The sequence below is a fragment of the Leptinotarsa decemlineata genome, unplaced genomic scaffold, assembly GCF_025532065.1.
Source record: "Leptinotarsa decemlineata unplaced genomic scaffold, Ldec_3_MD MMD2_tig00000882_RagTag_RagTag, whole genome shotgun sequence".
Taxonomy (NCBI): Eukaryota; Metazoa; Arthropoda; class Insecta; order Coleoptera; family Chrysomelidae; genus Leptinotarsa; species Leptinotarsa decemlineata.
The window spans coordinates 15,608,685-15,624,767 of record NW_027412556.1 but is presented as its reverse complement, the minus strand read 5'-3'; the positions used below and the strand labels follow the sequence as shown (position 1 = coordinate 15,624,767).

Genomic DNA, 16,083 nt, shown 5'->3' with positions numbered 1-16,083 from the left:
GGGTGTTATTTTTATAAGTCTATTGTGCGTCGATATATTGGTCACTGACAGATCTATAAGGTGTCCCCCTGACAAAATTCGAAATCTCCGTTTTAACAGAAAAAAGTTACTATGAATTTTACGCAACACTACGATCCATGTGTCATTATGTGGTGGTACCATAATGTAATTTTTTTTTAAGTTGAGTAATCGAATAACAAACATTTAATATTACATGTTTTGTCTTGCTCATTTTGAAGTTATAAAATTAGATTATTAACTTATAACTTAGTCGACGGATATAGTCCATAACTCAAAGTGGAGTGAGTATAAAGATTTGAAGAGGAAGGTAAACTCGAAGTCTTCCCCACACAAAAAAGAGAAATATATTATTCAATCGAAAAAAATACATGTTTCCATCACAGTTGTGATCATCTTCAGTGTAACAAAAGCCTGAAAATAAGGAAAACGATGCAAAACGGATTATTTGACAAAAAAGTTATAAACTTACATGAATATTACTGGAGTTTTTTCCCAACACCAAACCGTTATTTTAACACCTCGACACGTGTTTCGATCACCAAGTAATCTTCAAGAGGAAGATCACACTGATCTTCACTTCACTTCACTCGGTGATCGAAACACGTGTTGAGGTGTTAAAATAACGGTTTGGTGTTGGGGAAAAAACTTCAATAATATTCATTACTACACCAAAGGTTCTAAACAGTGCACCACAGGTATAAACTTACATGAACAAATTATAGGTTAGCAAAGACAAATGGAATCAAAGACATCGTCTTATTTATAAGTAAGTATATTTTTAAATTATAATTTAACGCCTGACTCAAGAGTATTTACCTCTGTCTGTTGCGATACTGAGAATTCGAATTATTATTCAGGTGGGAGGAGTTTTTTTTAACACAGAACGATTTTACGTTTCTGCGCTGACTTATTTTAGATGGCGTCGACTCTTCAACATTTGAAAATAATACTTTTTTATCTCTTGTAATAAACGTAGATTGCTTTTTTTCATTAAAAAAAATTGATAAACGAAAAGTGGGCAAAAACAACTAGTGTGTTATGCATTTAAAAAGCAAAATTGTTTGGGAAGTAAATTATTTTTAAAGTTACATTCATTGTTGTGATAACGGACATTTGCAATATTGATGCCAAAAATTATGACTTCAACATCCTGTATCTTGGAAACAATGCATTTCCGGACCTATGTTCCTATGATTTTTGAAAAATCAAACTAGCTGCTAAACATGCCTCTACATTTTTTCACCCCAAATAGGAAATACTTTATGTGTCCATTATTTTGAACTTCAAAAGGAGGGATATAATAGGCTATCTTTGAAAGATAAAAGATATGATAGGCATAATGAGAACCTCCAGCGTTAATGAATCTATTAATTTTTCTCCACACCAGAACAAAATACTACAAAATACTGTGTCTCGACCTGTGTTTCGCCACCGCGAACTTTTCTGTAGACCTATGAAAGAAGAACAATAGGTATAGTGAATTATTTCATTACGATTTTTCATGTATAGCCTCGTCATATTAAGATTACTGTTGTATTCCATATATTCCTGAAAACCATTGTATCATAAATTGCGTACACTTCCGTTTATACATACTGAATCACTTACTGTAAATGAATGTATAAAATGTATCTTGAAGTGATATAATAGTATCAAGTTCGCCAAGAAATGATATCATTTATTATCATTTCCAAAGCATGAGGATTTCATTACTTAATCAACGCTGGTAATCCTCAGAGGTCCAAACTTCCATCACCTAATATTTGGATTTCAGAAATGAGTGAAAGAAATAATATATTTCCAATAGGAGGGTGCATTAACGCACTCTGTTGAAGAATGATCGAATTGACACTATCTAAATCAGTGGATCAGAAGAAGAGAGTTAACATAATGACCACCATGTTCACCCGACCTAACTCTCATTGATTTCGTTTTGAGACTATTTGCAACAGAATCATTGAAGAATTGCATCCAGAAGTAGGTTTTGCAGTTCATGAATAATCTTGAAGAAATATTGAAAATAAAAGTTCCCTTTATAATACTGTACATATTTTCGGAGTAATTCGGCGGCACTCCTCGATAATGTTTGAACACAAATATTTTGAAGGTTGTTCACTGCAGATTTGACATTTTAGGTACACTTACACAGAAAATCAAGAGGCGACAAGTCTGGTAAGCGTGAAGGAAATATTTCTTGCTACCAAATCAGTTATACCAACATTTTCTGTGGTACAGGATTGGGAGAAGAGCCAGCAATAAATGGCCACAGAGGTCACCAGATTTGTCGCCTTCTGATTTATGTTTTGAGGACATCTATGAAGTGAAATCTATATAATAAAATCGTCTTTGAAAATGTTGTGAGGGTTGAAACGACTTGACGCAATACCTTGTAGCGTCTCTGACGTTTTCGCCGCTTTGTGACCGATCTTATTAGAAATTATGTGAAACCCTCGAACGTTTAACTTGGAATAATTTGATTTGAACGACTTATTTCGAAATATTTTACAAGGTTAACGACTGCCGGGCGTTTCTTCCGATAATTTCTTTGCTTGGAAACTTCAATACCACTGTTAATTCAAAATCATTACTAGTATTTTAAACTTTATTCGAATTGATATGATTGAATATGTTTGATAATTCATATTATCAAACTTCAACAAGTCCACGTAGCAGAATTATTTCAACTATAATAACTGTTCAAAGTACCTCCGTTTTGTTTCATGAACATACAGGGCATAACGCATACCGCTTTTGGAGAGTTCTAATGAATGTAATATGTCAAATCGTTCTTCAGGAAAAAAAATGACAAAACAAAAAGCACTCTTTCGAATTTTACATGTCTTGAAGAAGACATTCATATATCAACATTTCGAGATCTAGTATCAGTTTCTCTGAGTTTGACATTTACGTAAAGTTCAGATATTTATTTTCATATCATTTTCTTCCCGTTTATTTTCCAACAAATGTTTTTTATAATAAATTAACATTCTAGGACTGTTAATGCTTTAAAATTTGGAAGTCATATTGCTAATGTATGCAATATTTTCTATGCAATACCGGTTGTCTCTATGGAACCTTCTCAGAAAAAGCTTTATAGGATTTCAATGATTTCATTGTTTATCCTTATCAATAGCACCTTCCAGTCAATGAGAGGAAATAATGTTTATGGTTCACTAGGTAGGTAGGTCCAAAGTGAGAGGGTCTATTCAACCCTCCACCGCAACCCACAAGGGTTTATTGTGGCTCGCACCTATTCACACTCGGCCAAATAAAACCAGCTTCTTAACAAAGCCGATTAGTTTGTATGGTGGGTGGTCTTTCAGGTCAGATGGTGAGAGTACGGATCTGCCGAACTCAAAGAACCTGATTCGGTCCCCAGCGGGGCAGGCACAAAGTATATGCTCTGCTGTTTCATAATTTTCCAGACAGCGGCGACACACACTGTCTGCCGAATGTCCAAGTCTCTGCATATGATGATTCAAACGACAGTGACCTGTAAGAAGGCCTGTTAGACACCGTAGTTCATCCCTAATGTAGTCCAACAGCTGTTTGGAAATCAAACTTCGAAGGGTGAATAAACGCCTTGGAGTGAGCCAATCCTGGAAGATTCTGCCAGAAGTCCATAAATCTTGTTGCCATCCAGGTGTTCAGTGTTTGTTTCGCAAAGCTCAAAGCGATGCCAATGAAGCCGCTTGCAGCACCCTTCTTTGCAAGAGAGTCCGCAGCTTCATTGCCTTCCAGGCCAGTATGGCCAGGAATCCAGACCAGAGACAATCTGTTGAGTCTTCCTATCGAGGAGAGCAGTTTTTGTCAGTTTGCTACCAATTTAAACGTTGCTCGGTAAGCCAAGAGCTTCCAACGCCGCTTGACTGTCCGAAAATATTTTTATTGCCTTGAGAGTGAAGTTGGATTTATCCAATCTCTCCGCGCACAATTCAATAGCGTAAATTTCCGCATAAGTTCCTAGGCAGGTTGATAACTCTGTCCTGGGTTTGCGACTGAAAACACCTGCACCAGAACCGGAAGGTGTTTATGATCCAAGGATCGTGAACTCTCTATTTCATGGGGGCTCCAGAGTATATATAATAAACTGACAAGTAATTGAAGAAGGTGATTCATAGAAAATCCCGTGAACAACTCTGCAATATTTATCGGATCAGCCGAAAGCCAGGCGGCTCGCTCTCGTTTGGACCAAATTACTTGATACGAAACATGTGAGTTACTTTCTTCAAAACTGGCTCACTGTACCTTCGTTACCCGGTACATAACTTGGATGAAGGCAAGGTTTTAAGTAAAACTGGTTCAACTGGAATTTTATTGCATCGATCATGCAAATGATTCATGTACTTAATTCAATTATTTGTTAGACTGAACTATGTGATTTTTTTAATGGACAAAACACAAGGACAAGGACAATTCTTAAGGCGCCCTCAGAGCGGTGCCTGTGCGAAAGTAGCGGTTCTCATTGGATTCGAATCGCTGGAGGTTAAATCCATTTGGAAAAACGTTCTCAGGAACGTTCAAGAACTCTTTCATCTGGAGAACTGCGTATGCGTGATGCGTAACACCGTTACGTTAGTGAGTGGAAAAGAGACTTGTGCGATGTAACCAGTGTATAGAAGGATAGAATGAGTGTCGCTGCGAAGAATTCAACTTCACAGTGTAGATAATGTCACCGCCAATGCTGAAAATAAATTTTGTGCTTTTAACTTCAATAATAAATACCGTATTGTATGTAAACGTACCAAAGGGCGTGAAATCCATGGTAGTATGTGTGAAGACCAATAATTTCGATCATGGTTGCAATAGCACACAATGAAAATTATTGAGTTCACCAACTTTTACTTCAATTCAAAATGGTAAAGAACGGGGATAAATGATCTCTATTCTGACAAAATTCCATCAAGCCTGTATATTGTAATGTCCGGAGACAATTTGACAGTATTGCTTAAAAATCGAATTTACGCAATATAGTATTTGAAAATTTGTCAATATGAATCTTTAATAAAGTCATTTGCATTTAAATGAATGGAAATTCGTATGTTGGAATTCTCAAACCCCATAAGTAGAATTTTTTAATGGAATCTTCGAATCATCAAAAGGGCTCGATTATTTCCTTTTTTGAATAAGCAGTATCACAATCCGTGGATTTCAAATATATCCATAGAACTAAATCCGTACTACTTCAAATATCAGGTAAACTAACGAACAAATACAAATATTAAAATTATCAACTCCAAATCAAAAGTTCTTAACAATACCCCCAATCCAAGAATTTTTCTGTACCGTAATTAGGCAGGTATTCATGTCAATACTCTTGGTAGATTTTCATATCGTCAGTTATAGTCAAGACCAGTAATGGTCCAGTGATACCGGTGCTAATCCAGTGATTCCGATGCTAATCCAGTGATACCAGTGCTAGTAAAGTGATACCAGTGCTATATACGCTCTCTGTCAACCAAGATAAAAATAATTATCCGACAAAAAAGGCTCCCAGTAGAACATTCTTTTCGGTTCGTTTTGTGAAAATTTCAACATTTTTGAATTATCGGTTTGGTTGTCGATTTAATAATGCAGCGTCCTATTGGTCATGGTCGTGGACGCAGCAGAAACAGAAGTAGGTTTTTGTTTTTTTCTGTAATCCCATTGCAATTGAAGGCTTATGCGCTTTCAGATGTCATGTGATTTGTGTTCAATTATTGAGCTACTGGACTTGGACTATTCACGCATAGCTACTATTTTTACACTGAATAATCCATTACATAGTTGTAAATGTGACTTGTACATGACGCCATTCTATTGTTTGTGAGATGAAAAGATTTAACCAAATGAAGATGATAAAACTTTCGGCAAATCATTCCGGTTCAATAACACTATATTTTTTAAATCATTTGAAAGAATGTGAACTTTTTTTTCAGTAAATTTACACAAGTGACCTTTTTTTTCCAAATTTCGGCGTAAAAACCATTTTATACATATTCAATATGGCGGCAATCCAGTGGCGACATCTATGGAATTATTGTCAAAAATTAAAAACGACTTTTGCTTAGTTTCTGAGGAAAATTTCGAGAAATGAATTTTTTTTACTCGGTAACTATACCTTTATTCCGATAAATCCTTGTTTTAGTGGCCTAGCCGTCAATTTTTTCAAGGTATGTGATGAAATCGGACAATACTTGGTAACAATCCCAAATTTTTTCATCATTTTATGGAGGTGAGAAAATAATCGCTCTAAAATTCCGTTTTCGTGGCTCATCGTTCAATTTTTTGTCTTCGCTATGAAGGAAATACTTGCTAAAATTATTATAATTTTGAATTCTCCACTCCACGAACAACTGAATGAGATGCAGTGTACAATGATTTCGTTGTCAACCGGTATTTTTAACATCCTAACGTCAGATCACCGGTAAATGACTTTGCTATTAGAATGTGACCATAACGTTTTAATGGCGTCACAATATCGTGACGTCATAGAAATGAGTTTTTATTTATTTTTCTGTAATCGCGCTGCAAACGATGGCTTATGTGTTTCAGATGTCATGTAAATTGTGTTCAATCATTGGGTTATCGACCCGCTATAATGTTGATAAGAACACGTTTTTCGAAATTTTTTGCAACTGTCAATAATTATCTATTATTATTCAACTGAACTACTTGCCTTGTAGATGGAAAACATGTTCAACTGACTACTTGACTTGAAGATTATTCAATAAATTTCTAACAATAAAACTAAAATAAACTATATTGAATTGAGAACACAGCATTTTAACAATAAAGTAAAATAAGCAAACTTGAATTGAAAATACCATTTGACTGTACTATAATTTGGATCCCTAAAAACCTGCGCTGGGTCGATTTTCAATTTAACACTACTAGAAATCAAATTATATGATTTTAAATAGCTTAATAGAGGTATGAGTCATAGACAATAAGAAAATCAACAAACTATACTCAGAAATCTGAATACTGTATGGAGGAGAGATACATATATACAAAAAAAATGAATTTTCCGAAATAAAATTTCCAAACATTCATCTCTCCCAACTACACCCAACTAAGTTCTGGTAAATGTCCACCGAAAAACAACTACTTCCACGGCTAATACCGGTTAATACTCTACTCAGTGTACTTAATGCACAATTCAATAAAGTTTCATTTTCAGGTCACACAGAAAGTAAAAGGAGTTTGTTTAAATTTGTACCTACTACTATAAAAATAAATCTTTTATGTTTAAGAGAAGAGATTATAATAGAGGTCATTATTTTCAGGAATTCACTTTCCCATAATTTTGTAGAATCTTTCAATTTGGTGCCTTTAATCAATTAGTCCTTGTCCAAGTTAATCCTTTAGGATACAGGTATTCAATGAACAAAATCTCGAAATTGTTTTTAAATATTTTCTGATGCTTCGATATCATACACGATACGACGATAACTTTTTTTTTACAGTAAAATTCCGTGTCTGTGGTTACTCTTCAATTTTTTATCTTCGATACGAAATAAAAATTCTACATTTTAAAATTTGTACTCCAGGCACGACTGAATGCGATGCAGTGTACAATGATTTCGTTGTCATCCGGTATTTTTAACATCAGATCACCGATGAATGACTTTGTTATTAGAATGTGACTATACAAGTTTTCGGGCGTCACAATATTGTGACGCCATATAAGTAAGTTTTTAGTTTGTAACCGGGTTGTAAAAAGACTATGAGCGATTAGAAAAAAATTTTTAACAACTAATTGTAAAGATGATTAAAACAATTTTTCAAAACTGTTTGCGACTGCCAATAATAATTATTAATATTCAACCAAACTGCAGCAAGCGCCAAACGTGATGGCGAGCCTGCCCCATGCGCCCAAACTCATTTTCAATGTAACCCTCACTTCAGCACTTGTAAGACATACAAATGCTCTGTGCAGATGCGTATCATTACTTGTCCTCCAATGCTGTTGGCGTTTGGTTTTGTCTGAATATTTTGTTTTTCCTGAAAAAATGACATTGTCTTACAAAAAAACAGTCATGAAGAGTGTATCATCATATAACATTTTAATTAACTGTACTACTACCTTATGATGCACTGTTTGGAACCTTTGGTGTAGTAATGAATATTACTGAAGTTTTTTCCCAACACCAAATGTGATCATATTCAAAGAGGAAGATTAATCTTCCTCTTTGAAGATGATCACTTGGTGATCGAAACACGTGTCGAGGTGTTGAAAATAACGATTTGGTGTTGGGAAAAAACTCCAGTAATATTCTGTACTACTACCTATAATACTAAATAAATGACAGAGAAGTTATGTTCCATTTGTTACCCTAATTAAAACTAATTATAGGTAAGACACTGGCCGGCAAGGGGCTTATCGTAATCCAATAGGAATTTAGTTGGGAGAGTCTATAAGTGCGCGATAGCTCGCCATCACGTTTGGCGCTTGCTATACTTGCTTTGTAGATAGAAAACATGTACAACTGACTACTTGATTTGAAAATTATTCAATACATTTACAACAATAAAACTAAAATAAACTATCTTATTCGTCAGTGGGCTATGCTTGAAGACAGGCAGTAAACAGATCTAAAGAAATGAACTTTAAATGTTCAAGCCAGTCTCGAATATACCTACACAGTAGGTTGAATGGACTGCCGCCCATCAGAAAACAACTACTCCCCTGCTAAATATCACGAAAGGCGTTGGATTATATCCGACAGGCGTTGGATTATATCCGACAGGCGTCGGATGCAGGAATATTCACAGAAAATTTCCTGCATTTGCAATACAACTGAAAGAGTCGACTTTCAATTTTGGAACGAGCACACTTGCATACCGGTTTCGCGCTCATTAGTTACTCGTCAGTGCAAGATAGTGGCCATCATCGACCTAAAGTCAATGATATTCCATAATTGAAAATCGAAATTCTTTCAGAGTATTGCGTTCCTCGCCCTAGGTTGGAGCGAACAGCAAAAATGTCACTCCATCTATGTAGGTATATCTGAGACTGGACTGGAAGTTCATTTCTTTAGATTTGTTTACTGCCAGTCTTCAAGCATAGCCCACTGACTAGTAAGAAAGTTTTTCTTCCTTATTCAGAGGAATCGGGCAAATTTCATATATGCAGTTGGTTATAGTACCTCGTCCACTAGATAGAGTGACATTTTTGCTGTTCGCTCCAACTTAGAGCGAGGAATGAAATACTCTGAAATAATTTAGATTTTCAATTATGGAATATCATTGATTTTAGGTCGATGATGGCCACTATCTTGCACTGATGAGTGGCTAATGTGCCCGAAACCGGTCTGCAAGTGTGCCTATTCCAAAAATGAAGGTACAGTACAACCAACTTCATTTTGTACTGCTTTCTCATATTAGTATTATAACATTAAAATGAACAATTCAAAAATAACTTTACAAAACGCTCAAATGTGCGAACTCGTTTCCTCCTTTTCATAAAAAAGGATGTATGCATCTCCACTCACAAGCGATTTTGGTGAAATTGGTGACACTTGTGAATATTGTATTCGTGCCACGTGCCATTATAAGGATGTCTGCATAATGGTGTATACTGTCCGCTGTAGGTAGACCCACTGTGATTCGAAAGTGCATATAGATTATAGCGACAAGGAGTCACATTATCTGCTGCATAATTGTTCATATTTAATCCATCTAGAGGAAATTCGATGGCAACATTTAACTTGCCTCTAAATGTTTCTGTTAGTGAAATTTTTTTTAAATAAATTACTAAAATATGGGGAAACTTATGGATCGATAGAGACTTTGTGTATTTTCTTCTTTCCTTGCAACTTGAACACGTCGGTTTTTCATGTCCATCTAAAGTCTCCTCTCCTGTGAAGAAATCCAAGCACTGTGATAAACTCAATTGGTTACTTCTTTGTGGTATGGGGAGTGACAAATCCCAGAAAGGATCGAAGGTTACAGATGAGTGTCCACAATGTGTGCACTTTATCGTGGATTTTAATTGACCAACGAAATTATCTACAATCTTAGAGTTATTATGTACTCGAATAAATCAGACATGACTCTTGTGCTTTTCCGCTGTCGCTCAATTTTTCGTTAATCTCCGTTAAGGTCGGTTTAGGTTTCTCAATAATTCTATTAACGTCATCATGTAAATCTTCGAAAAGATAACGAAGGAACTCCTGGGCGTATTGACGCGCATGACCCATGAATCCAGGGGCAAAACTCTGAATCTAAATTTTTAAGGAGACTGTGTTCACTGCTCTATCAGATGAATCTTCTGACCACAATTCCTTGATAACTTCTGCAAAAGCTCTGATTAAAGCACCATCCGTACTAGAAATTCACTTTTCGACCATATAACACATGTCAACATTTTTTTTTGTCAAAATATCGGCGTAGAAGCCATTTATGGACGCTATATATGGAAATATTGTCAAACAGCTTGAAGTGGAGAACCAAAAAACGGCATTTGCTATTAGTTTCTGAGGAAAAATTCGAGAATCATGCAGGAAAAAATGTGTTCATTGAAAACCACAAGGTTCTGTTTTAGGTCCAATACTATTCTTAATTTACATCAATTCTATTTCAGAACTGAGTGCATGTGGTTCTATCAGTCTTTTTGCTGATGATATAGTAGTGATAGGCAAAATCGAATGATGAGTACTCGAGTGATCCCAAAAATCGAAATATCATTCGAATGAAATCACTCGGATACTACGTCACTCGTCGATTTAATTCGAGATCCGGCGATGCGAGCAATCACTCGATGCTCATGAGGTCATGTGCCATGTGAAACGCCCACATTAATTCGCTTTAAGGTTGTTATTCGCTTGAAGGCGGGAATCGTGAATCGGCTACATGGCGAAATTTGGAATTCTTTTATGAGATTGAATTTGTCGCACTTAAGAATACAAACAGAGAACATTGAAATTGAAACAATAATTTTTCAGTTTGGAGGATTAGAAGCCGTTGCAACGAAATTTCTGTTATTACTCATATATTCCACTATTTTTTCGACTCTTACTTATTGTGTAGTTGATACCTTTATTCCGTTATTATTAGGAACTGTTTTGATATTGAATAATGCGGCCTGGAGCTAAGAAATCTATTGTCCGGGAACATTTCGACAAAATAGAAAACGGTCAAGTTCAGTGTCGAATTTGCAAGAGTTCTCAAGTTTTTTGGCAACACTACCAAATTAAACCACCATATAATTTATTTTAATTTTTGTGAGGACTTTTATTTTTTGTTTATGTTTTCAATATATTTTAACAAGTCACCATTAAATTCCAATAAATTTTGTAATTGTAATTATTCAAAGTTTATCGTCAACACATTTCTGAACATTCTCAGACCAAACCTGCATTTCACCACATCCTACAAACAAGTGTCGGTATATAGGCCGGCACTGCACTGGTGTGTAGCGGCGTAAGACTAGAATACTGTTTTCGACTATTTCACTCACTACTAATTTGATTCGATACATAACAACATTCGAATGATCTGAATCATTCGAATGATTCCATTTGACACTTCGAGATATCTCGAGTGATTGCAATAATCGAATGACCGATTATTTTTAATTCGAATGATCCCATCACTATGATATAACCCTCATTTACTTTTCTGAAAATACCAAAATCATCTACTTTAGAAGACTAAAAAAAACGAATATCTCTTTGGTTGGGATCTCATAAGTTACATTTGAATTTCGATAAATCTTGCTATACAATTATATCCAGAAAAAATTCAGATTACAAAACTTTTTTTTTAATTTCAATAATAATTCTATAGAATTTGAGAAAGAAGTAAGGTTTATATCTAGATCAGAATTTATCTTGAAAGAAAATTGCACCTCTTGTAGATATATTTTATTAATAAGAAATGTTATTCCTTTTGAATATTTTTTTTCTTTAATCTATTCGAATTTTGAATACCTAACATCGTTTGGGCAACAGCTAATTCCTCTCATTTGAGGAACATGTCTGGAACATATTCGACAGTATTGCCTAAAATTGAATTTACGCAATATAGTGTTTTAAAATTTGTTAATATGAAACTCTGATATAAAGCGACAATAGAAAAGTAATTGTGTTAAAATGAATGGAAATTAAAAATGTTAAAATCCAATAAGTACAATTTTTTTATGAAATCTTATGAAATCGCCAAAAGGGCTCAGTTATTTATTTTTTGAAGTGTAGTATTACACCATCACAATCCGTGGATACAAAATATACCCATAGAACTGAGTCGGGCCTACTCCAAATATCAGTTGAACAAACGAACAAATACAAATTTTACAAGTACCAACTGAAATTAGAAGTTTCATGCATAACCCCCTCTACGAGAAGAAATTTTGAATTACCTGAGTTTGAATAAGACAGGTATTAAAAGTCTTGGTAAATTTTCATATCATCAGTTTTCCAGTGATATCAGTGCCTATATACGCTTCCGATAAACCAAGATAGAAATTATTTTCCGACAAAAGAATTTCGAAGGCTCCAACTTCAAAATCATTTTCGCTTCGTTTTGTGAAATATTCGGCAAATTTGAATTTTTCGTTTTATCAATGCAGTGTCCTAATGGTCGTGGCCGTGGGCGCGGGCGCGGCAGGAATGGAAGAAGTAAGTTTTTTTTTCTGTAATCGCGTTTTAAACGAAGGCTTATGCGCTTTCAGATGTCATGTGAATTGTGTTCAATTATTGTGCTCCCGGATCTTGGCCGTTCACGCATAGCTACTATTTTTGCACTGAATATACCTATTATTTGATGTAATGTGAATGCGAAATTCACTTTTTGACCATATAACATATGTCACCATTTTTTTTGCCAAAATATCGGCGTAGAAACCATTTCAAAAAAATCAATATGGCAGCAATAGGACGTTATCTATGGAAATATTGTTAAACAGCTTGAAGCGGAGAACAAAAAAAACGGAATTTGCTATTAGTTTCTGAGGAAAAATTCGAGAATCGGACTTTTTTTAGCCAAATACTATGTGAATCATGCAGGAAAAAAAGAGTTTATTGAAAACCACAAGGTTCTTTTTTAGGCCCGACACTATTCTTAATTTACATCAATTCTATTTCAGAACTGAATGTATGTCGTTCTATCAGTTTTTTGCTGATAATATAACCCTCATTTACCTAAAACTAACATCTCTTTGATTCGGATCTTATGAGTTACATTTAAATTTCGATAAATCTTGCTATTCAATTATATCCAGAATAAAAATCAGATTACAAAACTTTTTTTAATTTCAATAATAGTTCTATAGAATTTAAGAAAGAAGTAAAAATTTAAGGTTTATATCTAGATCAGAATTTATCTTGAAACAAAATTTCATCTCTTGTAGGTATTTTTTATAAATGAAAAATATTATTCCTTTTGAATATTTGAAAACAATTTATCTTTCTTTAATTCATTCGAATTTTGAATATCTTACATCAGTTTGGGCAACAGCTAATTCCTCGCATTTGAAACCTTTACAACGGTTACAAAATAAAGTCATAAAATGTATATATGAGCTGAATCAAAGAGAGAGGACCAGCGATCTGCATAAACCAAGAAAATTTTTAATATTAGGAAAATATACCATATCAAAATATGCATGTTCATTCATAATGTTGAGAATAATAAAAACCATTTAGTACTATGTTTCGACGAAATTAATTCACTTCATGATCATAATACACGGCAAATACAAAATATAGTTTCACAATCACATGAAAGTTAATTTGGTCAAAAATATAATTTTCATGATTTAGTTAATTTATATAATAAAATACCTAACACTCTGAAAAAAATTTATTTTACGAAATTCAAAACACAACTATAAGAATATATCTTGAAATAGGTTGACAATTCTTTAGTTTCACATATTTTTATTTGTTGTATTATTCTTAGTATGCTATTTTTTGAATTTGTATGTTACACTGTCCCTACTATAAACACGTAATGTTTCATGGGATTTATAAATATTTATTATTATTATTATTAAGATGAAATTAATAGTAATTTGAGCAAATATCGGCTAACGGGGAATTAATAGAATTGAAACAGCTATTGCAGCATAAGATCTAAAAGATTGCGGATTGCTTAGGCTTAGACCATGTTAAAATCTGCAATCAGAGAGAGAGAGAGAGAGAGAGCCAATTCAAAGGCTCTCCTGGAAATTAGAGGCAAACTAAATGAATTTAATAAATATAATTTAAAAAAAAAAAACTAAAAAAAAACACGTTTTTAAAAAAAATCAACCTAAAAAGTTAAAAATATTTTTTTTAAATAAGCTTAAAGCAATAACTACCGAAAAAGACTAGTATTATAGTGAAAAACGTCACGGGCGCTTGATATACAAAAAATATTGCACAAAGCGCGCACGCTTTTTTCACAATAATACTAGTATTTTTCATTCGTCATTGTTTTAAGCTTATTTAAAAAAATATTTTCAACTTTTTAGTTCGATGTTTTAGGTGACGCTAATAAAAGCGTGTTAATAAAAAAAGACAGTGATACTACGTAAAGATCACTTATAGTGGTCATTAGATTTAGCCCCATTTTATATGTTACTTGATCGCATTTGGGTTAAATGTTGAATCGTGTCCTTTTTTCAATAATGACTCAAATTTTTTCAGAGAGGCTCTACTGTATTGCGCGTGCAAGCCACGAAGCTGGCACGCGCAATACAGTAGGGAAAATGCATACTGCTGTTTCCCTTGTTTGAATACATTATAGTATTATTTTACCGTAATTAGAAGGCAATAAAATAAGTCATATAGAATGGATTTGTCATGACATGTTACACAATCAAATTTGTAGTATGTAGCATTACGTCATCATGTTTGATCGAGTTGATCTTGCGTGATTTTTGTAGCCTACTTTAAAAATTATCTAGGTTTCACGTAAAACCTTTCTCTAATCTTCCTTCTAATTTTTGAATCCTATATGTATGGATTCTCTTCTCTTTTGTACAACAGCGCATTTTTCACGTAAAACCTTTCTCTAATATTCCTTCTAGTTTTTGAATCCTATATGTATGGATTTCTCCTAGCAAAGTCATTTCACTTCAATAAGGATGCTGTCCAAAGTAACGTGACTGTTAGATTTCCGTTACGAATTTTTTTCTTCTTGTGAATGTAAGGACTTTGTATGAAGTCTCATTTTGGTTTTATTCAAATTCCGGCTCATTCTTGTTAGTTCAGTCATACTTTTCAATTTAGATCACTTATTCTAGTAGCATGACATACTCGCTGATGAAACTGCGGTAACGACCTATGAGTACGCCATTATTCTTCCCTTCAACCACGCTTTGGCTTATTGAACGTACTCAAAATAATCGTACTTATCACAAAAAATACAAAAGATATACCAGGAGATATATATCCAATTCTGACAGGCTCCTTGGGAGATGGAGCTCAGCGTGTCGTAGCTTGACCTAAGTTTAATCCCGTTTGTTATATATCTATACCTTGTATTCAATGTCTCATTCATTTTGGACATTATATTTTTTTAGGACCCGAAGGATATCCTGTGTCTACGCCTCCCGGGCCGTATGTTCCGTCGCAGCAGCCTAACCAAGGGGGTAACCAGGGTCCCGGTCTGAGGGGTATCACGCCGACGGTGCCTCCGAATCAGGCCTCAACACCACCGAATGCGGACTTGAAAGTACAGCCGCTGCAGCAGCATATGGTAAGTAACTAACCCTGGCATTCTTCGTATAATATTAAGTCTGGCTTAGACCTAGACCTCAAGATCGCTTCATTCGTAAGGCTAATTGCACACACACCGATGATCATCTTCAAGAGGGAGATCAAACTGTTTGATCTTCCTCTTGAAAATGATCACTTGGTGATCGAAACACCAAACCGTTATTTTAACGCCTCGACACGTGTTTCGATCACCAAGTGATCATCTTCAAGAGGAAGTTTATTCTTGAAGATGATCAGTTGGTGATCGAAACACGTGCCGGGGTATTAAAGTAACGCTTTGGTGTTGGGAAAAAACTTCAGAAATATTCATTACTACACCACAGGTTCTAAACAGTGCATCACAAGTTTCAAGACATTGTCATGTAATGTTATTTTG

The 16,083-nt window shown here is 34.6% G+C and overlaps 1 protein-coding gene across 1 annotated transcript in view; it reads left to right on the top strand.

The window, feature by feature from the left end:
* The window catches only part of LOC111504982 (eukaryotic translation initiation factor 4 gamma 3), a 93,717-nt gene that overhangs the window by 20,335 nt on the left and 57,299 nt on the right, over positions 1 to 16,083 (top strand). Inside the window, 1 exon segment of the mRNA XM_023159712.2 lies at positions 15,512 to 15,687. Coding sequence (XP_023015480.2) covers positions 15,512 to 15,687 — 176 coding nt within the window.